Below are 25,444 nucleotides of genomic sequence, written 5' to 3'. Positions count from 1 at the left end.
TGCACTGGGACTCACCTTGACTTGATCCCTTTAAAAATCTGTAACACATAAGCTGAGGGCTACAAAGGAAGATAATACCATTAGTGACACTCTTGGTCGGTTTCTGTGAACAGTGTCATTTCTATCACCTAAAAAACAAGATCCCTCTCTCATTTGAGAAAGTGCTCTAAAATGGCAAGACCTGCATGCATGGGCTTACAGTAAGCCAGATCTGGGTTTACAAATAAGCTAAGCCTTTACCAACTAAATTGGGCTATTTTCTCGATCTATAAAATGAACACGACACTGATTCAAGATGATGATGATGAATGAAACATACAAGTAAAATACTAAGTAACCAGTGATTGCCAGATAAGCATATTCTTCCTTTCTTCTGCCCTCTCTTACTTGGTTTGATTGAGTTACATCAACTCTTCCTCTGAAGACTTATTTGAGAGTTCACTTAAATGAGCAGCATCTTCAGGGGGCTCTGCATACTAAGCCTAAGTGGGCACTGGACAGCAGACACACGTGAGTCCAGTCCAACCAAAAGGCTGACTTAGGAAGCTACACTAAAGTGATCCTTTTGAAATTCACACACAAGCTTAAATATGGCAAGGTTTCTCCTAGATGAGAAGGCCAAAAGAGCTACCAGGAAGTAGGGGATAGATCTTTCTCAAATGGGAAGGTGACCAAGAGGTAGAGGAAAGAGGGCCAGGGGTTTAGCTCAGTGGTGCCGCCACCTGCCTCACTGGCACAAGGTCCCAAGTTCAATCACTGGTACCAAAAAAAAAAAGAGAGAGAGAGATGGAGGGAGGGGATAGGTGTGGAGGGGGAGAGGATGAAAACAGAATTAAGGTGTGTTATGCACATGTACCAACTCCACACAGAGAATGCACTCATCATGGAAAAGAAATTCAAACTATTTAACATTCAAATATTTTTAAAGACAAATGATGTCCCCATGCGTCCATCTCCAATTGCAATGCCTCTCCACTTCCTCTTGTCTTTGAAAATTAAGGGAAGGCAGACATTCGACTCACTGATATATTGCCGTAAGCCATCAGGATAGGGTTGATGGGAAGAGGAACCTGTGAAGAAATCAGTACAGGCCATGACTAAGACAGTGAGAGCACTTTGTACAGACAGGGTAACAGCAGCGTTTTACAATTTTGGAAAGAGAATGATATCCTAAAAACTGGAGTGGTATAAAAGAATTATAACGCCTTTCAGTTTTCTACAGTACTTAGAAGTCTCGGGAATACATTTTTATCTACAAATCTGAAAAGGTTACCCTGCCTCCCATACCAGCATGGGAATGTGAGCTCCTACTCAAAACATCAGTCATTTTAATCTGTAATTCCTATCCTTCCTTGTTAGTGAGACACAGATTCCTTCCTCCTATCGTTCTTCCATTCCTTTTGATACTTGATTTGGAAAAGATTCCACTGCATTTATTTCATATACGGATCTGAGCTAATTCTGAAGTGACTTTCACCTCGGGAATCCCCGTTATAACATTTCCTAGCTCACAGCTTAATGGACCATCTTACCTCTTTCCCTGCTGCTTTACAAATGGCTTTGTGTTCTTTCATTTTTGCAGTTTCTTCTCGGTAAAGCTCAATGGCCTCCATGATCCTCTCAGCCTACTCAGATGATGACAAAGGAAAGAAATCATTACAGCAAACTCCTCACCCCAGGACACACATACTGGGAGGCCTGACTACAAATTTATCATGTGAAGCAGCTTGGAGCAATTTAATAAAGACATGCCAAATAGGATTTATAAAAGTCTTTGGTTTTATTTGTGGGCTTTAAATATTCCTGAGGAAGTTTGGGTGTGATGGGTCTGGAAGGGAAGGAATGAGGGTTACTTGCTAGCAACTACACACTGAGCAGGTAAAGGTTATGATCTCTATCACAAATTTCATCGATCTTTTGCCACAAAAGGATGTTTCACTGATACAGAATGAGACTTTTACTACAAGCTGGGATCCCATTAAAACAAGACATGGCACTGAGGTAGGATAGAAGAAATAAGATAATCAGAAATGAGAAGGAAATCATAACTAAAACTTGCAACTTCTAGGACCCAGCCAGTTACCCAATGCTATGCATGTCAGCATTCCTTTAGTTAAATTTAGGCTTCTTCCCTTCCAGACCCATCACACCCAAAATACCTTAGGAATATTTAAAGTCCAGAAATTGGCTTCATTGAGAAAGTAAACAGTAGGGACCCTAAGATAAAGGAATAGGTAGAGAGAATCCAAAGAATATTCAAATTACCTATTCAAAAAAACGGGTTGGGCCAGGGATTTAGCTCAGTGGTTTGGTGGCCTGCCTTGCAAGCGCAAAGACCTGAGTTCAATCCTTGGCACCAAAAAAAAAAAAAAAAAAAAAACTTGGGTCCATACTTGTAGAATGGGGCAGGGGGTAGGTTGTCTTTTCCTGGGGTTTTTAACCCCCTCAAAAGAAGCTTAAATGTTCACTGTTCCAGGAAATAATGCACCTCATTTCTCTTGTGAACTAACATTTCTGACTTATAAACCCTTCCCAAGCCACTTACTGATGCATTTTGAAAATTCTCTTTCCATGACAGCAATCAGCAAACCTGCGAGTCCACTCTGTTTAAAGTGGGTTAGATTCCTCTCTCTGCTTGGGAGCCTGCGCAGACCTTGTCCCATGACAGCACACTACATCAACTCACCGCTTTGACGGTTTCAATAGTTTTCCTTCCAGTAAAGTATTTGTCACCCTGAGTCTCCCCTGGAACCTGCCAGAAATAAAGAGGCCTTTGAACAATGCTGTTTAGGTATTAGAGGAGCAGCAAGTTTTTGTTGTTGTTGTTGTTGTTTTTATTTTTTTTGAGACAGGGTCTCACTATGTAGTTGAGACTGACCTGGAACTCACTATGTAGCCCAGGCTGGTCTCTGAACTCACAGCGATCCTCCTGCCTCAGCCTCCCGAGTGCTGGGATTACAGGCGTGCACCACCACGCCCGGCCAAAGAGCAGCAAGTTAAGTCTTTTATCTATAACACAAAGGCATTATTTTATGAAAACAATATTGTTATCAGCCATCACTGAGTACTTTATTTTATAAACATCATAAGAACATCTTACAAATGTTTAGAGAGTGCAATTTCTCAAAAGTTTCTCATTTTTATTTTTGTTCTACAGTGAGTTATGTAATTCTCTAAAGTCTCCTTTAAAAAATAAGTCAGGGGTCCGGGGATGTAGCGCAGTGGTTCCACTGCGAAGCACAAGGACCTGAATTCGATCCCCGGTACAAAGATAAATAAATAAAAAATAAACCCAAATAAAAAGTAAATCAGAATGACAATTGCTCAGTACCAAATTTGGTCAATTACTTGTCTCATAAAACCAAAACATACAGTTGAATAAAAAGCCCTTCACAGATTCCTTCTTATAGCAGCTGATGATGCCTTTGAAACCTAACCCCAATTCTAATTCCACTAGAAATTCTTAAAATTACAGTTCATTTCAAAAGATTTACTTACAGCCGGTTGGTCTTCTTTGGCCACACTTTCCTCATATTCTGCTTCCCTTTGCTGCCATGAGATAAGATTATCAGTATGAAATTTACAAAAACAAAAAAACAAAACGCCGCCCCCCCCCCCCAAAAAAGCATGGTCTCTATATAAAGTGAAATAAGGCAGCGAGAAGCTTTTTCTTCCAAAGCAATTGCCTAATGGTATCTGTGTCTCTGCCTGGCCTCTGAAGTGGGTGACACTGCTCTTGGAAATGTCTCCCAAAGGCTCTTGTACTTGCACTGAATGGGTGTGACTACCTAGACAGGAAGCTTCGGCTAGGAGAACCTGCCAGTTACCCAGCAGCATACTGGAAACCAAGCCTGAAGTTCTTACCATCTCCCTTTCTTCCTCGAGAATAAGTGGCTCCTTTGTTCTCTCCCAGAGTCTCAGAGATTTGTCATGAGATGACGACACAACGTAGTCCCCACTGGGGCTCACAGCCAAACACCATATTTCCTGGTGGTGCCCCTGGAGAAAGAAACACCAAAAATAACCCAAGTAAGAAGAACTGTCATAGACCACTACCACCTATATTAGTGAGTGATACCATCGTCCTACAACCAATTCTTAAGCACCCAACAAGCAGAGCAGCCAAGACGTTACCTCCAGAGTTTGTATGTGTTCAAATTTGTCCGCATCCCACTGCTTAATCTTACGGTCTTTCCCAGCGGTGAAGAAGAGGTGAGACTTAGGCACAAACCGTAGGGACATCACACTGAAAAGTGACAGAAGGATTTGAAAGTCATCAGATTCCAAGCTGGTAAAGAAGTCTTCCAAAGATAAATGGCTTTGACTAGCTAGTTCTACAGTGTCCAACTATATATTAGAACTTTCCACCGAATGAGAAATAATGCACACAGATGCTCTAGGAAATGACACAAGTGACTCAAGGGGAGAGCTCTGAGAAGCCTACACCCACCTGTCATCATGTGCGAAGAGAGACCTATGGCAGTCTCCAAAGTCCAAGCCCCAGATTTTCACATTTCTATCAGCAGAGCCAGTGGCTATTAGGGCTCCATCCTATGAGAAAGAAAAGCAAAATACTATTTAGTATTTGAATTCTGTAACTTGGATCAAAGCTAAGCAGAATATTTAACTCATTTCTTTCAAAAACATTAAAATAAAGTAAAAAATATTAATTTCATCTCTCTGCTAAAAGCACCTAATTCTTTGCTCCCACTTACAGAGCCACTTACAAAGTTTACGCAGTGACAGTACGAACTCGGTGGCTTCGGGGTTCCTGAACCGCCACAGGGTAGGGTTACACTTTGACATAAGATCACCCACTCGCTCTGTTACACGGGATGAACAGCTGCTAATCTCAGCGTGGACAGGATTTGGGGACAGGATGGGAGGAGAGGGCAAAGAATGACAGTGGTTCGATCCGCTAGAACGTTAGGACTTGGCCTCACACCCTGTACTTGTCATCACTGTTTCCTCACATCTTGTGTCGATGCTAGTTCAAACAGCTTTCTTTGTGGGACGATGAGAGAGCTACAGTCGGGCATTTTTTCCCCTTTTACACAGAATAGGCACTGTGGTTTTTTTGTTTTTGTTTTTTTTTTCGTGTTTTGTTTTGTTTTTGAGACAGGGTCTCACTATGTAGTTGAGGCTGACCTGGAACTCACTATGTATTCCAGGCTAGTCTCAAACTCACCGTGATCCTCCTGCCTCAGCCTCCCAAGTGCTGGGATTACAGGCATGTGCCACCACGCCCGGCAGCACTGTGTTTTTGAACTCACATTTTTACACCTAATTGTAATGAGGTACTGGAAAAATGGGATTATGTTCAAGAGACTGTACAGATAATGCAAGCTATCAGAAAAGTCCCAATACAAAGTTAACATCCTTCTCACCAATGCATCCTACAATACAAAGGAGGAAGTATTTTTTAAGTCTTTCATTTCTAGGGTGCTCTACCAATTACAGAATTTTGGACAATACGATATAGGAGGAGCCACAACAGTGGGTTATAAGAATTGAGACATTTGTGAAATCATTCTGAAAACATTAAACATATTTAAGATATAATTATGATACATAATCCACTCCACTATTTGTGGAGAACATCAGATATACAACCGAATAAAACTATCTGAAGTGAAGCTATCCAGCCAGAAATGAAAAAAATGTCAGTTTTAGACAAGATAACTTGTTTTTTAAAAAATCTTTTAAATGTAATACAAGTAGATATTTAAAAGAATATGAAAAAACTCTTCTATGAAAAAATTTTAAAATTTCATAATAAAATAAGAGAATAACAACAGTTAATATATAGTGTATCATGATCTTATGTGAATGGACAAAGTGTTACTCAGAGTCATAAACAAACAAACAAAAAAATGATTCTCCCTTACAAAGAAGAAATAAACAAATAGGATAAAACTTTCTTTTCAATGAAAAAAAGAAACTAGCATAAATGAAACAAATTACCATTTTTATCTTAAAATATTTTTGAAACAATAGAACATGTAATTTGGGGAGTTTTTGAATTTTTCCCTACTTTTTCTTTATCTTTTTACTGAGACATTGTTTAAACTTTACTTACATAAGAGATGTCCATGCATATAACAGGCAGTTTGTGTCCATATAGTGAGAGAAAAAACTAAACATAAAAGAAAAAGAATATAAATAATTCATATTTGTCTAGAAGATATAATTACATGTGGGTCTAAATATAAATATGAATATAATAATAAATACATCTCTAGACTGTACTTTATATTTTAGAGAAGATGAGCCACTGAAGGTTTGTTAAGTTTACCTGCGTCCACTATACAGATCCCACCTGCTCTTGCCAAGATTACTGGACATAATGAAGGCAAGGAGGCCCTCCAGAAACTTGCTGCCTGTTAACTGAAAAGACTCTGGAACACTTGATTCATAAAACATTCCCAGGCCCAGTCTAGTCCTATGGACACTCTTGAGTTTGGGGCCCAGTACTTATATATTTTAAAGGAACCAAATTGATCCTGAAGTCCAGTTAAGTGGAAATACTGCCTAGGACACCCAGAATGCTCTTAAAACTACTAGCAATGGTAGGATTTTCTGTTCGCAAGATATTTTGACCTATAGCTTGCTTCATCCAAAATTTATGAACCATACAAGCCTTGAAAAACCCTTAGTTTCCCTAGTATACTGACAAGATTTTGATTTATACACAAATTTACAGGGCACAACAAAGATACTTCTTTATAATTTCTACTCAAATTCTTAAGGTCCGTCAGAGAGTATTTCTACAGTACCTTCAGGGTGTCAACATAGAAAATTTTCACAGTACAGTCCAGCAAAGACACAGCCAACAGCTTTTGATTGGGAGAGTAACCAACACACAGAACATCTTCGTCTAGTTGTAAGGTTCGAGTCTGCTTCACAGAAAGTCTAGCATCATAGAAAGCATCAAGAAAAAAATAAATAAATGAGTGCTTCACAAACCCATGGCAGAAAATTCCAAGCTCAAGCACAAAAGTATTACAATTATTCTTCAAAAGGTTACTCAATGACTCCTCGTGTTAAAAGAAAAAAAAAAAAAAAAAAAGGTTCAAATCTCACCTCTTTTGGGTACTGTTGTCATCTTTTACCAACTCAAAATCCCAGAACTTCACAGATTTATCTGCACCACCTGTCACAAAGCCACGCTGAAAATTAAATGACATTTCAATTAAAGATCATTTTAGCAAAGAAACTTTGCTAAGAAACACATCAAAGAATTTAAAGGACCATTTTAAATTGATGGCATAGGGTAAGAATGAAGAGAAATGTGATTCTCCTTAATCTCTTCCACTGTTATTTAGGACATTGCTCTGAAAAACCTCATTTGAGAATTCTCAGTAACACAGACAGTACCCAGTATGGCCGTTATATGATTTTTTTTTGGCCTGTTAGACTGGCTGTTAATCTGTTTTTATAATTAACTTGATAAAGACTCATAAAATAATTAAATGATAATAATTATCTGATGCTGAAAAAAGAAAACAAGCATGAAATGGAAGAGGCAAAAAACAAAAAAGAACTGAAATGTATTAAATACATGTACCAAGGCCCCCTAACGAACATAATCATTGTATACAATAAACATGTACTGGCAAAAGAAAAAAATTGTTTTAAAGCTCTAGTTATACTTCAAAAAGAAAAATCCTTAATAAGCCCAGGGATTTAGCTCAATGGTTCTGCCGCCTGGTCTGTTTCGCAAGCACAAGGTCCTGACTTCGATTCCTGGTATAAAAAACATCCTAATGAACACTGTGGGGTATTTTCGTTTTTTTCATAAAAGGCAACAGTCAAAAGAATTTGCTATAAAGTAATACACCTAGTTTGAGGAATATATATATGTGTGTGTATATATATGTGTGTGTGTGTGTGTGTGTGTGTGTGTGTGTGTGTGTGTACACACACCACACACACACACACACACACACACAGACACTGGATCCCTTCTTGTCTATCCTGCTGTCTCACAGATTTTTAACACAAGAAACTGCTATCCCATGATCCTTGGTTTTGTGACAGTGAAACATTACAAAGTTTATGGAAAATACAGAGCTTTGCAAATACAAGGTGTTACTTCTAATTTAAATTTATAGTTGTTTTGTTTTCATTCCAAATGACATGAAAGTCTAGATATACTTTTCCAAAAATGCTATGTACTTTCAATGGATCAACCTTTGCTACCACTGAGAATATTAACAAATGGGCTAAATCTCTTAAGATAATGTTAAAAAAAATAAAAATCTTTAGAACAACTAGCACCATCACTAGAATAAATGTACAGTTGCCAGGATGACTCTTGGAAGGGGAGCACATGTTTATTGTAAGGGCCAAAGTGATTCTTGAAAATAAGATTTTTATGGTCATAGACGTTTGGACTAAAAGCGGAAAAGAAAAGTCGGCTCGACTCACTGCACTGTGTTGCTCAAGACAACATCGCCTCTTAAAAATATCACAAACCCCTGGTTAGATAAAAAAAAAAAAGGCATGAGGATAAGCACTTTGATGCTATGTTGCTGATGATCAAAAGCCACCGAACCAGAATTCATTTCATAATGACAGTGTGGATATTGCCAGGCAGATGAAATGGGAATAAATATAAAGTCTGAAGATTAGACATACCACAAAAAAGCGTTCTTAACCAAACTCCAAGAAAAATCTTTCTTAGGCAGCAGTTAACATTAGGATTGAGGCACATAGTGAGAGTGCTTAAAAAAGCGCTAAAAAGCACTAAAAGCAACTGTAAAAGCTGGTTTACCTGATCTGGAGAGAGAGACATGGACCACAACGCTCCTTCATGGGCTTCTACTGTCTCCAGAAGATTTCCTGAGGCCAAGTCGTAAAGCTGCAATTTCCCCGTCTAGGAAGATGAGATAGGTACACATCTCTAACAAGCACATCTACAATTTCCATGATTCGTTCCGATACAATTCAGAAAAGACCTCATAATGAAGTAACAACAATGCAACCCATCACTTAAGAAAATGGATCCCAACCTCTGTACTCCCCATCTGCGTAAATATTGTTAAATCTCCTACTGAGCTCCCCTTGGCAGGGCTGCCTTGCTGTATGCGGACTATAACCATGACACTTTCATAGTTCCACAACTTTGAAAGCGAAGCATCACAGGTACAGACGTAACTAAACATGAGTCCTGGTCCACTTCAATTATGATTTGGAGATCACACATCCCACAGAAGGCTCGGGAGTTAATACTTTTGGAACATGGGGCTCTACTATCATTAGTGGGTTGGTTTGCTGATGAGATCGATTTGCTAGTATTCCTGGGAAGTGACAGAAACAGAAGGCGGAGCAGAGCTGAAGGGAATAGATTACGAGGACATGACCTTGGGGACAAGATCTGGTCCTCAGCCTCTTCTCTGGCTCTCCTTTTCTCTGCTTCCTGGCCAACATGGAAGGTAGGTGAGCAGTTTTCCTCTGCTGTGTACTTCCTATATAATGTTTCTCCTTTGCCCAGGCTTAAAAGCAATGGAGCCAGCTGACCATGGACTGAGACTTCTGAAACCGTGAGCCAAAAATAAACCTGTTCTCTTTTTAGGTTACTTTTCTCAGGTATTTGGTCACAGAGACAAAAAGCTTATTAGCACAGCTTCTTTAGAACCCTGTGGCCTCTGGTGAACGCACTCCTGAATCTGTTTGCTCATCTGTAAAATGGAGCTCATAGCATTAGTGTCTTTGAGGAGGTTACGAGGATGAGATGAGATGGATACTAATTGCAGGCTACAGGGATCAGACTAGGGACTGACGTTGGCCACGCGGGCAGTCCTTACAGCAATTCCCGGAAGGTTTCCCCACTGAGAAGGGGACATTTATGAGAATAAATGAAAATCGAGAAGAAAATGTAACTGAAATGGTAATGCTGTATCTTTGACACTGACCCTAAAATCTTCCCAACATTTTGCACTTTTTGCTGGACAAGAAGTATCTGTTGTGAAACACAGGCTTTCTAATCAGACTCAGGCAATCATGGTCCAGGTTTATGGAAATAATAATGACAATCGTTGCAAAGCACTTTTCAAAACAAACCACAAACTATGCCAATTGATTCTCACTGCCCCTTGTACTGCCAGCTCTACTTGAGATCAGCTGATGTGGGCCAAGTCCTCTGCATATTTTATCCTGAGAAGTGTGTTATTAGTATCATTCTACCCAAGCAAACCAGGGCTGACAGAGGTAGAGTAATCTCCTCGAGGGTCACAGCCACTGAGTGGCAGAGCCAGGATTCCAAGTATCTGTCAAGGGCCATCATGTTCTTACACAGAAGAACATTTTAAAAGAAGCTGTGAGACCTGCTCCAAATTATTCGTTTTATAAAGACAGAATCTGAATTTAAATCCCTCACCTCCTTATGTCCAAACTAATTAGCAGTTAGTGATTAGGACTTGGTCAGATTGGTTTTATTTAAATGCTTCGACTTGCCAAACATGATACCAGATGTTTGATGTATTTTAACGTTAAGTTTAATGTATTTTATTATCAAATAAAACAGTATTACATACATATTCATCAAATAATTGATGATTGATCATTGAAATAATGGTAGTTATGTCAGGGTCATGAACTTAATATTATTCTTCATAATCTGACATTGGTTTAAAACAAATTAAGAAAATAAGCTTAAAAAAATTAAAAAAGGGCAACAATCGAATATCTTCCTATATATATTTAAAATATGCTGAGAAAGAAGCCAGATTTTTCAAACAACTTGACGATACTGAGCAGAAATGCCTCAAAAATTCAAGGAGATAAAAATCTCAGTTTACCTTTGTTCCAATGATCACCTGCCTATCACCAGGTACAAAGAATGAGCAAAGTGCATATTCACAGCTCATCGTCCGAATACACTGCAGCGTAGACCTAGGAGAAAGAAGAAATACAGAACTCATATGTTAAGGGAACCTACTTCCGCATCACAAAGGTTAGCGTGTACATTTTGACAGATATTTAGCCACATGGAGGGATTGAAACATAAGAGAAAAGTGTTAATAATTCTTGACTCTGACACAATTACATCCAAGGAAAAAATATTATAGAGCACCAAATCTTTGTTTCCTTTGTAGGCACCTCCTGATCCCCCAAAGAGAAAAAGAAATAGCGGCAGGCCTCTTCAGGCTCTGATCCATTACACCAAGAAGGTGAGGCTGGAGGATTAACACTGAATTAGCCTCTCATTTCATTTTCCTATCTATGAAGTTCATTTTATAAGCCCTTAAACATTCACTCATTCAACAAATATGGTTACTGCTGCACAATGATGCTTTGGTCAATGATGGGCGGCATTTATGACAGTCGTACAAGATTGCAGTGGGGTTGAAAACATCCTGTGACACTGTAAGAGTTGTACCACTCTGATGCGATACCTGACTCACGTCTGCAGCGATGGTGGTATACTGCTCGCCCATTACAATCAAGCACAAAACACATAAAAATTATGTATAGTACCTAACACTTGATAGTGGTTATCAACTATGTTATTGAGTTATGTATTTGCAATACTATACTTGTGATTACAGGATACTTCTAGTTATAAATGTTTACCGTAAAACAAAATGCCACATTATCCCGGCTGCATCCCGTATGCCTCATGTTTACCACTTGCCTTGGCTGCTTCAAGAGGCCATGCCAAGGGAGTGACCTACACGACACAGTTGTGGAGAACTGTACTTAATGGTTCTCATAGCAAATCACCTAACAATCATTGCTCAGTACGTTTCCCTCTCGTTAGGTGATGGCATGACGGCATACATCGAATGATTCACTATATTCCACATTTACCAAATGCCCACAATGTGCTGGGAACTACTCCAAGTGCTACAGACACAACAGAGGATAAAACAGTACAGGTCCTGAACGTCACAAAGCTTAACGTTCTTTGGTAGTGACAAATACACAAATATTTGATACGTTAGATGATAACAGGTGCTGTGAAGAGAACGTCGAACAAAGAGAGGGAAGAGGGCAAGGGATACATGGGCCGACAACAGGACTGTTATTTCATAAAAAGACAGGAAAAGCCTGGAGACACCTACGGAAAGATGGTTTTGGACAGAAGAAACATGAGGCAAAAACATTTTGTTATGATTAAAGGATAACAAGAAGGCCAGTGAAACTTGCTGAAGAGAGAGTAGTAAAAGATAAGATCTGTAAGGACTTCGTTCTGCAGTTAGAATGAGATGGAACTACGGAAGTTAGCTAACTTCCACTGCAAAAAGATTACAGCGGCTGCTGTGCTGACAAGCAGGGAAAGGGGAGAACAGTCAGGGGCTGCAGCCAGAAAGCAAGTGAGATGAGGTGTTGTGAGCTCAGGTGGTGGCAATGCAGGTGGTGAGCTGCGGTTGGATACAGAATAGTTTTGAAAGGAAGAGATCACTGCAACTGCTAAACAGACTCAATGGATACGGAAATGAGAAAGAATTAAGAATGGCTACAAGGCTTTGGGCTAGAACTGAAAGGAGGTGAACTGCTGACGCTTAATTAGACATCACAGTGGTGATAGGAAGGATTTGGATATGGAAATGCGATATTCAGACGAGAGGCAAATGCTAGATATAGATTTATGTGCCATGGAATACAAAATGCTATATGATTAGAGAGCACAGAGAGTGAGTTTAAACAGAGAAAAGGTTTAGAGTCTGTCCTGAAGCACTCCCGAGGACTGAGAAGAAACGCCAATAAAAGTTAAAAACAAGTGTTTCAGAGAGGAGAAAGTTATCAATCCAAGAAGAAAGCATCAAATGAATCTTGCAAATCACTGGATTTAGAAAAATGATCACTGTGGGATGACAGCTACATTGGTGAAGTGGTGAGGACAAAAGCCTCAAAGGAGACAGAGAAAACAGAATGGAGAAAGGAATCAGAATAGAGCAGTAACTGGAGAATGATGTAGGGATAAATGAGGGTAATTATTTTCATATGGAAAATATCAGAGCACATGTTCAAGCTGAAAGGAATGATCCAAAAGAGAGAAGAAAATAATGTAGGAGAAAGGAAAATTGCTAGAAAAGACCTCAGATAATAATTGTAATCAGCATTGGTAAGGAGGACCAACACAGCAACAGAGAAAGACAAAGGCATGGACAGAGATGTAACCAAATTGGTACGTACAATGAGTACTATGAACATTCTGCTAAATGCTTGCATTTTTCAATGATCCAGGAAGCAAAGTGATCAGCTTAAAGGTGATGGAAGTATTTGACACGAGGAGAGAGGGAAGGTGTGAAACTAACACCCACAGAAGAAAAAAGAAATAGAAAATTATAAATAGCATTAAGAATCTATGTGACTTTAAAAAGTAGGCAGAATGGTTGTGTTTTTCTCCAGCCTAGGGCAACTACAAAGCTCCAGGCATGGAAAAACACTTGTGAGCTTTTTGTTTTTGTTCGGTATCAAATTTAAAAGATGAATTTTTCTACTCAGATTCACAGGCCAATGAACACTGAACACGTGTTTTGAGAGAAGTGTATGTAGGGTCTTAAGAAGCTAATATCAACCATCCAGAGGGCTGGGGATTTAGCTCAGTGGTTCTGCTGCCTGCCTCACAAGCGCAAGGACCCAAGTTCGATCCCCGGTACCAATAAAACAAAACCATCCAGAGTACCAAAAAATAATTCAAAGGGAAGGAAATTTTCCTGGATAAAGCTATAAGGAACATCATTTCACAAACCGGTTCCATATCTTAATGGAATCAGCTGCCGCTGAAAGAACAGCAATATTGTCTGAGCTGAAGGACAAGGTCCGCACGTCACTGCGATGGCCCCCGATGGTGATTCTGCTGGTCCTGACGGGCTGAGCAGCAGGCAATGATGCACTGAGTGAGTACAATTCCACCAGGTTGTTCTGGAGCAGGAAGACAGCCTTTAACTCTCCTTGAGGTGAATGGATCAAGTCAAAGGATCTGCGTGGGAAAATAATCATAAATGTTCTAGCTACATAGGCTACGTCCCCTAACATTCTCTAGAGGAAAGACTGAGATGCTCTCAAACGATATGACACTGAAGATGTACAAGAATTTAACAGGTAACAATGCTCTGAGTATTAAGTGTAGTAGGCAAGTACAGGTTTAATTCAAAGAACCTAAGTTCAATTCTGAAATACATTTGTTTCTTTGTATAAGGTTTTTTTTTTCTTTTATTGAGTTTATTGGTACATTTTAGGTATAAAGTACAATTACATTCATTATTGGGATCTTGTACCTTTACATGACAGGTCTTGGTTCTCATTTTTTCCCCTTGTCCATGCCCTCCCTTCACCCCCTCCTCCCCTTCCCATTTACAAACACTTTATTTCCATTTTTTTCATTTTGTCATATTTTTTTCTTTTCTCTTATTACCTTTCCCCTACCCTTTCCATTTTCCCTACACCTTTAGCCCTTTTCTTCCTATTTCAATTGGTCAATTATCTCATTAGGATCTTATGTACTATTATAGCTTTTCACACCAGAGAAACTATTCAGTATTTATACATGTGTGACTTATTTCACTTAGGAGTATATCCTCAATATGTATCCATTTTCCTATGAATGAATCTAATTTCTCATTCTTTATGTCTGAATAGTATTCCATTTTATAAAAAAACCACATCTTCTTTATCCAGTTTCCAACTGATGGGCAAATGGGCTCTTTCCAAGCTTTAGCTATTAAAAACTATGCCGCTATAAACATTGGTGAGCATATATCACTGTGGTATGATTCCTTTAATTCTTTTGGAAAGATACCCAGCAGAGGGATGGCTGGGTCAGATGGAACCTCTAATCCCAGCCCTTTGAGGTGTCTCCATATTGATTTCAGTAGTGGTTGCACCAGTCTGCACTCCCACCAACAATGGAGAAGGGTTCCTTTCTCCCCGCAACCCTGCCAACATTTGTTATTGAGTGATTTCTTGATAGCAGCCATTCTTTGTGGGGTGAGGTGGAATCTCAGTGTTGTTTTCATCTGCATCTCTCGATCTTTGTAGAAGGTTTTAAAAATGACTTTAAATGTTTTCTGAACATGGGAGATATACATATAAAATTGGCAGCAGGAAAGGGCCACAACAAATAGGTTAAAGGCTATAATAATCCAAATAAGAATGAAGAAGAGGGACCATGGTAAAAGTAAAAGGAACAGAGTACACAGGTATCTCGGGATTACATGTCTCCAAATACGTAATTCATATAGACACCTGGTCATTACAGGAAAAACCCCTGATACTTTATAACTTATATATATTTTTTATTGTTGTTAGAGACACTGTCCTGCTATGTAGCTCAGGCTGGCCTTGAACGCACTATGGACCTTAGCACTATGAACCTTAAACACATAGCAATCCTCCTGCCTCAGCCTTCCAAGGGTTGGGTTTACAGGCGTGTGCCCCACGCCCAATTATAATTTATTAGTCTTACAAAAACTTCAGACATTACATATTTACTCACTTGATTTTGGAAGAAGTTTTGATATTAGTTACCCGCTGGATTTCATCTTGGAGAGTCATTTCAACATTGATTTCAAGGTCCTCCTTCTCCCCTTTGGAAGAGTTTAACCTAGGGGAAAATGGAAAAAAACAAAAAGAGTATCAACCTGTCACTTTTCTAGAAAGTACCTTTGCTCTTCCAATCCAAAATCTGGCCCCTTGTTGAATAAGCTACATGGTTCGTGGAAAGTTACTTCACCACACAGGATAGAATGTTATTCCGCTTAAAGGAAACCCTCAATAAATGTATTCTGAATGCAACAGTCCATAAAACTTCTGGGAATAAGCCGTTATGATTCAAATTACTCCTTTGAAATGTTTCTAATAAACTTTTCAAACTCTAGGACTTTGTAAATACTCCTGCACTTAACAACCCATCCATGGCAAATAAACCAGAACAGATCTCAAAAGACATGCTAAGTCAGATGCAATTACACCTTTTTGAGACTTGATAGATTCCACCCATTAAAGAACGGACTGCAGGGCTTGGTGGCACATGCCTGTAATCCTAACTACTCAAAAAGCTGAAGAGAGGACACATGCCTACAATCCTAGCACTTGGGAGGCTGAGGCAGGAAGATTGCTGTGAGTGCAAGGCCAGCCTGGACTCTACAGTGACGTGTCCAACACACACACACACACACACACACACACACACAGAAAAAGGTTGACAGCAAATCTGAGGACAGCCAAGGCAACTTAGTGAGACCACACCTTAGAATTAAAAAATTTCTTTTCAAGAGCTGGAGATGTAGTTTTAACAACAAAGCACTTGTGTAGCATACATACAGAAGACCCTGGGTTCAATCCTCAGTACTCAAAATAAATAAAACAGGATTTCTGTGGTTATAATGATCTATTTCAAGGTTATACTACTCTGAACTTGAATTACATAAATGTCCAGTCTTTCCTCTCAGCCCTAAAGTTTACCTTTATGTAATCGAATTTTCTTCCTTAGAAGCTGCTGCCTTTTTTTTCCCCCTCATTGAGTTTATTGGTACATTTTAGGGCACAATGCTGCCTCTGAGAGTTAAATAGCTTAGGAACTATTTTTAAAAATCTGTACATCTTTCTAGTCCTGTGTAGGCCTGAGTCTAAGACTTAAGAGATGTGTTAGCTATGAAAATTTACCAAAAACCAGGAATTCAAACATGGACCCAGACCCACAAAATTTTCTCTTTTAACAATAATTGATAACAGGGTAAATATTTTCTTAAGGAGGCCAACAGTTTTTCCTCAACAGTACACGGTCTACTTCATTAATATTAGGATACTTCATTAATAGATACAAAGAAAACACACCTTGCTTTTTTCCTAGCTTTCTTCATTTTCTTCTCCATTTTCTTCTGAACTTCTTCTTTGGAAAGGATACAAAACACTTCTAGCACAGAATCAGCTCCCTAGAAAGGCAGAAGGCAGGTAAAGTCCAGAAGAGGCGGTACGTAATTTTGCTTATTTTCAGTACGATCTAAAATTAACAGTTACTAAATTAAACAACTTACCCTAAATTTGTTGCCTTAGCTACAAAGGTACCCTTTCCTACTCACAGCAGTGTTCTGAAGACTAACTCAGAAGTGTGTCCGTCTGCATTTCTTGCAAAAGCCAGCATTCCAGAATAATAAAAATAATGATTTTTACTCTTACACTAATATGAACTAGGGATTTCACATCCACACTGTATCATATATAATGATCTAGTAATATAATAAAAGGAAAAATCTATCGGTACACTGAATGTGAGAAGATGAGCATTACTATACGTGGAAGGAACAGCCTAGTTCCCATCATTTTCTCCAAGCCTGGTACGCACGTGGCAAGCAAGGATCCTGCCCGTCTTGTCAACTGCGAGGTTCACAACTCTGTCTCTTCCTTCCCGCATAATGGAGCCAGCTTTTCTGCAAGAAAGGATGCGCTACACAGGGGAAGATAAAGTTTAAATTGTTAGTCATGCTGCCTCTCTGAAAACACGTGATCCTAATAAATGCAGTTGATCAAAGTACTCCCCAAATGATGACAAGAATTACACATTTAAAGAACCTGCCGTTCTCATTACTCGGTTCAACTGCAGTAACAAAAAGGAATTACATCCTCTGGAGTTTCATCCATCTCAAGGGCACCATCCTCCGCTTCGGTGGTGTCGTGTGTTCCAGCAGAAGACTCTCTGATTTTTTTGCGCTCTGGTTCTTCCAGATCTTCAATCTGTTTTATAAAAATGGGGACATAAAAAGATGAAATGATGTTTCAAGAGATGATTCTTAACGCTAATGACTTAGAAGAATTTCCTAAGACAATGGATTGATTAGTGATCTTTCTGATCAAATCCTCTTCAACAGCAGGACAAGTATCAAAACTTGCTACATATATATATATAATGAGTACATTAGACTATCTCGGGTAACTTTCTAAAGTATAAAAACTACAGTTTAGTAAGTAATGGTATAAAACTAATGATCCATTCTTCATTAACTTCAAAACTTCTTAGATGAAGGTTTATCATATTCTAGAGGGAAAGATTCAAAGTGCCATTAGAAATTACAAAGGCACTGCAAGGCAGCTTACATTTTCTTCCTATGCAGAGAAAAGATCAACTCTGGCCTATGTGCACAGCCCAACAAAATGACTCTCTGGAGATGACACAATACACCGAACTCCAGCTACCCCTAAGGTCCGTATGTAACCTTTGCCACCCAACACAAATACTTTGAGTTTCTGAGAAATAGTTATGCATCTTCTCAGAATACTCATATTTACAAAAACATAAACTCTACATAAAGTTTTGTGAGAGGAAAAGTTCCCAAATACTTTGAAACCCACCCGTGGACACCAAAGATCCAGAAATAACAGTAAGAATGTGACAAACTAAGCATTAACAACACCAGCAGCTGTAGGCCTCTTTAGAGGCTCAAATAAGTAAGGGCAATGAATCTATAATGAAGAAAAATCTTTGTTTAGAAGTTTCAGGTTATCAATGTGATAGTTTCTTCCTGTACTGTGTGAAGTATTCAATAATTACATCCGATTTTAAATTCAGTGAGTCTATGAACTGCTAAAGCATGGCCCTGCCCGAGATCCAAAATAATTACCTCTTGCAGGTAGTCTATGTCCCAGGCTCTCAGCTCACTGTCTGAAGCCCCAGTGATGAGTCGCTTTTCTTCTGACACCAGAGCCAGCCCCCACACCTGTAGAGTAGGCAAAGATGATGCGATGTTTGAGATGCTCCAGATTGCCTAGTATAATAATCCGAAAGCTTAAATATACCACAGTAAAATCTCTAAAGTCTAAGAAAAGGCACATAAAGCCAGACCTCTCAAAAATATACTAAGAGAAATACCACTTTTACAGAGAGCAGAAATTGGCTTGCAATGGAATCGTTGCTTGGTGATACTAGGAGTAACTTCCTTCTGGCAAATTTAGATCGTGGCTCTTCGGCATAAATCCTAACTACAGCCACTCAAGAAAATTCTAGGTCTCACATTCCCTTTTGCTTTCAGCAGTGCCTAGCAAAAAAAAAAGTGCCTTATTAATGTCTATTGCATACTTTTCAGCCTGACATATTCGTAGTGAAAACAATAATGCTGTTGCAAATAAACAAAGGATCTAATACGCTTTTCTTCTTCCTTCTCTTCGAACAGTATATTTTTGAAAGCCTGACATAAAGTACTGAGGAGGATACAGAGATATGTCAACTACTCCATGAACTTGACTGAGTACATCTACGTTCAGCCAAGCAGAACAGCCACAATTTGCTGTCTGTATGTCATGGTTACAGGCTCTACACACGCAGTCTTAGACTAAGCCCCTCTACAATGTAAAAAGTAGGAAACTCATAGTCTAAAACCTATCTGATGGCTGGCACTGCTTTAACTGAACAAATCTCACTGGTTTTCAAGGCAGCACATGCCAATTAGTGAAAACAAAGCCTGAAAGGGCCAGAAAAGAAACCCATCTTTGCCTTGTCCTCCTCTCCCGGGCCCTTGACCCCACATATACCTCAGTCCGGTGGCCAACCATTGTTTTGAAACAGTGCTGTGTATCAAGGTCCCACCACTTCACCATCGTATCTTTTCCACTAGAGAGAAACAGACAGGGTAAAAACTTATGTATGAAGAATCACTAACAGGGAAATAAAAAACTCGTTTGTTATTTTAAAAGATGATATACTATGCAGCAATAATGTCTAAAGCTACTGTTGTACCTGACCTTCCTCCTGAAAGCAAAGAATCCTAACTTTCCTGGGGATTATGCTTATGGAAGAAATTATGATGCTTCATCTCTAAGCACAAAATTGCCTTGAATTCTGAGTACTAAAGATCCCCCCCACCCCCTGTACCAGGGATCGAACTTGCGAGGCAGGCACAGCTCCACTGAGCTAAATTCCTGACGCTCGTACTAAAGGTCGAAGAACTCAATCCATCATGCCTCCACCCATCATTTCCATCATATTGTCTCCATGGGACCATCCTCAACCTCCCATTTCCTTTTCCCCAGTGTCAATGAGTCTCCATGTCATAAAAGTGCTCTGTGAAGTCTCGAAATTTTGACTCCTTTTAGTCCATTTCAGCACGCAAACTTGAAACTTAGTCTTACTACCTGCAACTATTTTAATCTGGTTTCTCATCTGGTTTGCTTGTTCATTACTGGTCTCTCATGCTACTCAATACACCATTACCAGATAATCTCAATTTTTAAAATTTATACCAGCTCAATGCTGTCTACAGAATCAAAATCAGGCTCTTTACCATCATTCTCAAACATATTAATCAATTCTTAACTCCCTAGCACAATTCTTTCCTACCAATTGGCTCTACTCTTCTTGTTCAGAAGCCCCTTGCTATCTCTTGACTAGGATAAATCTAATGATCAGACTCCATGACCAAAGTGGACAAAAAACTCTCTATTTAAAAATTTGAGTTACAAATTTAATCCCATAACCACCCCCTACAGTGTCATTATTTTTTCTTTACATTCTCTAAGCTATATTACAAACATTTTCTATTAGAACTATAGAATCCTTCTCTCACACCACCCATGTCATGTACAAAACACACACAAATGTGCCTACACCCTACCCCACAAGAACAAATCTATCGCTGGGGCAGCATTTAGGTTTCCATTATAACATTTTATGAATCATTACCATGACTCTTCTAATTACTGCCTGACAAACCTTAGGATTGCAACCTTTCCTGGGTGACTACTCCTTGGGAATAATAATTATTATATTAGGTAAATCATACAAATTTGTTGATATTTGACCATTTTTGACTTAGAAAAAATGGTAATTGCAAATGTTTAAATGTTATAGTTGTTCAGAAAGCCTACTGAGTATATCTCTCCTCAAAAGACAGGCTAAATCAGGGCTGGGTATTTAGCTCAGTGGTTCTGCCACCTGCCTTGCAAGCATGAGGTCCTGAGTTCAATCCCTGGTACCAAAAAAAAAAAAAAGACAGGCTAAATCAAACACCTGATATTCCCTATCTGCCTATTCCTCCATCTTCTGCTTTCTTGAATTTGTGGGAAAATAGCAGGTAGACATTTAATAATATTAAAAGGTATGTTAAAGGTTAAGGAACATGGAAAAGTTAATATCAGGAGAAATGAATGCCAAAAGAGAAAAGGGAGCTTCAAAATGCTGTACCTAATTCTGGAAATCTTTATGATGCTGTGTGAAAGGAGAGGTGCTATGCCCTGAGTCTAGATGCACCCCCAAAGCCTCATGCAGTCATAGGTCGGGCTTTACAGAGGTGGCTGGTTCTAGGGTGTGTGATGCTGGGATTACAGTGTGTGGTCACTAAATCAGTCCGCTGATTGGTTTGGCATCGTTCTGGGCGTGGATAATGGGACAGTCCCCCCTGGATATGATGGGACCATCCACTGGGCGAGCAGCCTTGAAGGGATAAAGGCGGGGCACGCTGCTGCAGCTCTGCCTGCTGTCTTCTGCCTGCCGCCCTCTGTGACACCCTCTGCCATGTGTCACCCTGCCTTGGAGCCAGCCGTCTATGGACTGAAATCTCTACAAACTGTGAGCTAAAGAAAGCTTTCCTCCTTTCACTTTGGATGTTGGCTATTTTGTCTTAGCAATGAGAAAAGTAACTGAAACAGGAGGGATGAGACAGGGAACAAAAGAGGGAGCTAGCACTAAGCATTAGAGGAGAACGGAGAACAGAGTAAAGAATGAAACAAATTCTCTCTTTCAAGTCCTCTTCTATGAATTTGCCTTTAAAAAAACAGGGAATTAAACCCTGATTTTTTTTTTACCTAGTTACTAGTAGATTCTTTTCTCGAAGAAACAATGCTTGTGTAACAGCATCCTTGTGTCCTTTTAAACGGTAGAGGCCACTTTCATTGATCACATCCCACACAATAACATCTGTATCCTAAAGGAATGAAATAATAAAGACAATTTTCTTCAGCATTTATTACTTTTGCACATTTAAGTCTCTAATCTGAGACTCAATCTGACATACAGAATTAGATAATACTTTAACTGAAAATTCTCCGTTAAACAGCCAATTTTCTAAGTACTACTTTATAAATAATCCACCTTTTTTATAATCATCAGAAACGCCATCTTCAAAATATGCTAATTAGCTATATAAAAGCGTGTTTCCCAGATTTCCATTTGATTGTAATAATGTACTATGTTGCACTGCTACTATGTCAATATAATTACTGTTAAATTATGGCTTTATAATGCTTTTTAATATCTAATACCCTTCTCTTATCATTCTTTTTTACCCATACTTGGTGTTTCCAATTCATCAGTTTTTCCACAGATGCCTTAAACTCAATTGATTAAATTCTAAAGAACAAAACCCTTGAGATATTTAAATTGCTTAAGCTATACCAATTTTAAAAAGCTAGGATTTTTCAATACAGTCTTCTTATTCTAAAATATAAACTGTGTCTCTATAAAAGTATTTTATTAAATTCTTCAGTAGTTTCACGGTATTTTGTTACTTAATATTTCATTGTGAATGATTTGGAATCTTTTATGCTTCATCTTCTGACACATAATTTCTGAGATACAGGAGGTCATTGGTGAAAAACCATCATATTCGCTTATTTTCAGTCTGTTTTCTTTCTCTTGTTTTAGTTTTGGGGAGCACTTCCACCATGATGTACCATGGCAGTTACCCGATGTTTCTTTGTCTAATTCCTGTATTTCACATGCTTTTATTGGAAAATACAACAGGAAACAAAGTAAACCTCTCAATGCAGACCCACCCACTTCATATTATTTACCACTGCCATACTGAGAGCTCTTAGTTTCATCCGGCAATTTTTGTGAACCACCTGCTCCAGCTTAGCTTCAAGGCTCCTTTAATGTATCGCAGTCTGGACACCTGTGTCAACATCTCACCTTGGAGCCTGAAGCCAGTCTGCCTCCCAGCTGATCATACTTCAAGGTAGCGACAGCTGCTTTGTGGCCATTGAAGGTCACGTTTCCTTCCCCACTCAGTAGACTGAAGATTCGGACAGAGCCATCCTCATAACCAACAGCTAAGTGCAGTCCATCTGGGGAGGGGCACAAGTAAGTGACTTCTTGTTTAAGACCCTGAAGGATGAGGATCTGAAATCAAGAAAAATCAAAAGCAATGTAGAAGAGTTAAGCATATAAGCAAGGGAAAAGTATAGGAATGAGAACATCAACAATTCCAAATCATTTCTATGAATAAGGCCATGACTCCACCATCCAGATTGAGTTCTTTAGTATAGAATCATTACCTGTCCAAGCCAATGAAAAATTCAACAAAAGATAAAATTACGTTTCCTGAAGCTCTACAATGGCATAATACATACAAAAATTACCCAGGCAATGAAATAAATTACTAACACTTTATCCTGTGCCCACATCAAATGATTTTCAAGAAAGGGTTATAAACCCATGCTTATTTAACAAGCCCCCATTTTATAAGAAATCAATTTGCACAGCACAGAATATTACAGTGATTTTATCACCAAGACACTATGCACGGCAACAGTGTAAAAATATCAGAGTAGCAACCTCAAGAGTCTCATAGTTAATGGAAAAAATTAAAATGACTATTTGGCAGAGGTGGTTGGCTTAGGGAATCCAGAGTCACACAAAGTCAAAAGGTAGTTTAACAACTCTTATATCTCAGCTGTGTTAGTAAGAAAAAAATGCCATCAACATAGCAGAGTACTTCTCTTTTTTAAATGCCTAATATTTTATATCTTGCTGTGAAAGCAGTAAAAAAAAAAAAACTTTGAAAAATGAAGAGACTTGGTAGGTAGAGAAAATAAATCGATGTCAAAGATAAAGTTGTGCATTTTCAGGATTTGATGGAGAAAAACAACAGAAATTGATGCTTGGCTATCTTAAGCCAAAGAAAAGACTTCTAAAGACACATCCTCACAAAATCCAGTGCATGATAAATTGGACCTCACTCAATTCTGCCTCCCCTTCTTCATCCACAGATCAGTATCAGCCTTGTTGATTTCTGGCTCACCTTCTCTCCTTTTCTTAAGTCCCAGATGAAAACATGTTCACAGGCGGGTACTGCCACATAGCGTCCTTTCTCACCACGAAGTGTCACAAAGACAATGTTACCTTTTTGGCTACCAATCAGGCCAAAGACTGCACTAGCAACATAGCGTAGGTACTGCTTGGTGAGCCCCATATTACGATGTCTGATACCACAGGTGTCGTAATCTGTGCATATAAATAAAGAAAACTCAGTTCTTTGGATATGGTGGTTTTGCTAGGTTAGTGAACACCAACTGTTAATAATGTAAATACAGTACAGACCTTCTTAACCTTTATTGACTCTGAATAAATCACAGCTTTAAAATACCTGAACATCTTCATTTTTTCTTATTCACTGTTGCCTCATATGTAATCCCTTATTTGTCAAGTTTCAAACTGGTCACACTGCTATAACCACCTCATGAATGTTCACAAAAGCCTCAATGCAACTAAAGGCATTTCTGACTAAACTACCATCAGAGTTTTTACACTGACGTTGGCAGTATGAGACCTCACATATCAATGAATATGGTATACCTACTAATTAGACAAGGACTTTTATAGACACTGGCGATATGGTATTGAATAAGACAAAAACCCTAACCTTACTGTACTCTCCTTTCTAGTACAGTGGTTCTCAAACTCTAATATATACCTAAGTCACCTGGAGGACTTATGAAAACATTGCTGGAAACCAACTCAATTCATCTCCTGCACTTGTTTTTGATTCAGTGAATCCAGGATGCGAACTAACATTTTTCATTTCTAGTAAGTTCCCAAATGCTGCTGTTGTTATGGTTCCTGGGCCATATTATGAAAATTATTATTACATGAAGGTCTGTCCTTAATTTCAAAATCAGAGTAGCCAGCCACCACCCCCAATAAACTGACAGAGATACTAGGCACCCTATTCGAAAGGTGTCATAATTCCTGCATTATATCAAACTCAAAGACAATTATGTTTGTGGATAAAAGGTGTAAGAAGTGAAGGAAACAACAAATCAATCCTGTCCATTCTCATATGGAAGAGTGAAAGAATCACCCCAAACACTCACACAACTTAAGAAACATAAGAATGCCAAATTATAGTCTACTTTGGGCAGTGTTTCTTTTTATTGGGTTTTTTAATTTGGTTTAAGATGACAGGGTCTCTCTGATTATAATCAACTTTAAAATATTCCACCCCAACTCACTGCTAATATTTGCTAATAATTACTTCTAGGGCCAGGGATTTAGCTCAGTGGTTCTGCCACCTGCATCACAAGCACAAGGACCTAAGTTCGATCCCTGGTACCAAAAATTAAAATCAAACCAAACAAAACAACAAAAAGTAATAATTACTTCTGGACCTCAATGTTTCTCTTACAGGAATCAATCTAAAGTCAGTTAAAATTCAAAGGAAGTTAATATTAATATGGTGATAATGCTCTTAGCCTAGGACATCTTTTTTTTTTTTTTTTTTTTTTT

General features: G+C 38.8%; 2 protein-coding genes across 8 annotated transcripts in view; one reads left to right on the top strand and one right to left on the bottom strand.

The window, feature by feature from the left end:
• Spag17 (sperm associated antigen 17) overlaps positions 1–1,730 on the top strand; it is a 195,771-nt gene extending 194,041 nt beyond the window's left edge. For all 3 annotated transcript variants that reach the window (XM_033758259.1, XM_010631186.2, XM_010631185.3), the window contains one exon: positions 1,583–1,730. The gene's annotated coding sequence lies outside the window, so the exon portion shown is untranslated. The remainder of the gene's footprint in view (positions 1–1,582) is intronic.
• Wdr3 (WD repeat domain 3) overlaps positions 1–25,444 on the bottom strand; it is a 31,882-nt gene that overhangs the window by 4,395 nt on the left and 2,043 nt on the right. For all 5 annotated transcript variants that reach the window (XM_010631184.2, XM_010631180.3, XM_010631181.3 and 2 more), the window contains 23 exons: positions 23,961–24,163; positions 22,850–23,059; positions 21,745–21,863; positions 19,477–19,555; positions 18,570–18,665; positions 17,572–17,685; positions 17,297–17,398; positions 16,789–16,886; positions 15,449–15,556; positions 13,703–13,933; positions 10,803–10,896; positions 8,777–8,878; positions 7,084–7,169; positions 6,777–6,912; positions 6,080–6,136; positions 4,451–4,551; positions 4,135–4,246; positions 3,865–3,999; positions 3,499–3,549; positions 2,687–2,752; positions 1,533–1,625; positions 1,023–1,070; positions 16–59 (listed from right to left, as the gene is read on the bottom strand). In XM_010631184.2, the coding sequence (XP_010629486.1) occupies positions 16–59; positions 1,023–1,070; positions 1,533–1,625; positions 2,687–2,752; positions 3,499–3,549; positions 3,865–3,999; positions 4,135–4,246; positions 4,451–4,551; positions 6,080–6,136; positions 6,777–6,912; positions 7,084–7,169; positions 8,777–8,878; positions 10,803–10,896; positions 13,703–13,933; positions 15,449–15,556; positions 16,789–16,886; positions 17,297–17,398; positions 17,572–17,685; positions 18,570–18,665; positions 19,477–19,555; positions 21,745–21,863; positions 22,850–23,059; positions 23,961–24,131 (2,453 nt within the window). In that variant the 5' untranslated portion in view covers positions 24,132–24,163. The remainder of the gene's footprint in view (positions 1–15; positions 60–1,022; positions 1,071–1,532; positions 1,626–2,686; positions 2,753–3,498; positions 3,550–3,864; positions 4,000–4,134; positions 4,247–4,450; positions 4,552–6,079; positions 6,137–6,776; positions 6,913–7,083; positions 7,170–8,776; positions 8,879–10,802; positions 10,897–13,702; positions 13,934–15,448; positions 15,557–16,788; positions 16,887–17,296; positions 17,399–17,571; positions 17,686–18,569; positions 18,666–19,476; positions 19,556–21,744; positions 21,864–22,849; positions 23,060–23,960; positions 24,164–25,444) is intronic.

This window comes from Fukomys damarensis, unplaced genomic scaffold, assembly GCF_012274545.1.
Source record: "Fukomys damarensis isolate Sample0158 unplaced genomic scaffold, DMR_v1.0_HiC HiC_scaffold_33, whole genome shotgun sequence".
NCBI lineage: Eukaryota > Metazoa > Chordata > Mammalia > Rodentia > Bathyergidae > Fukomys > Fukomys damarensis.
The sequence above is the reverse complement of the archived record's forward strand: the minus strand, read 5'-3'. Positions and strand labels throughout refer to the sequence as shown.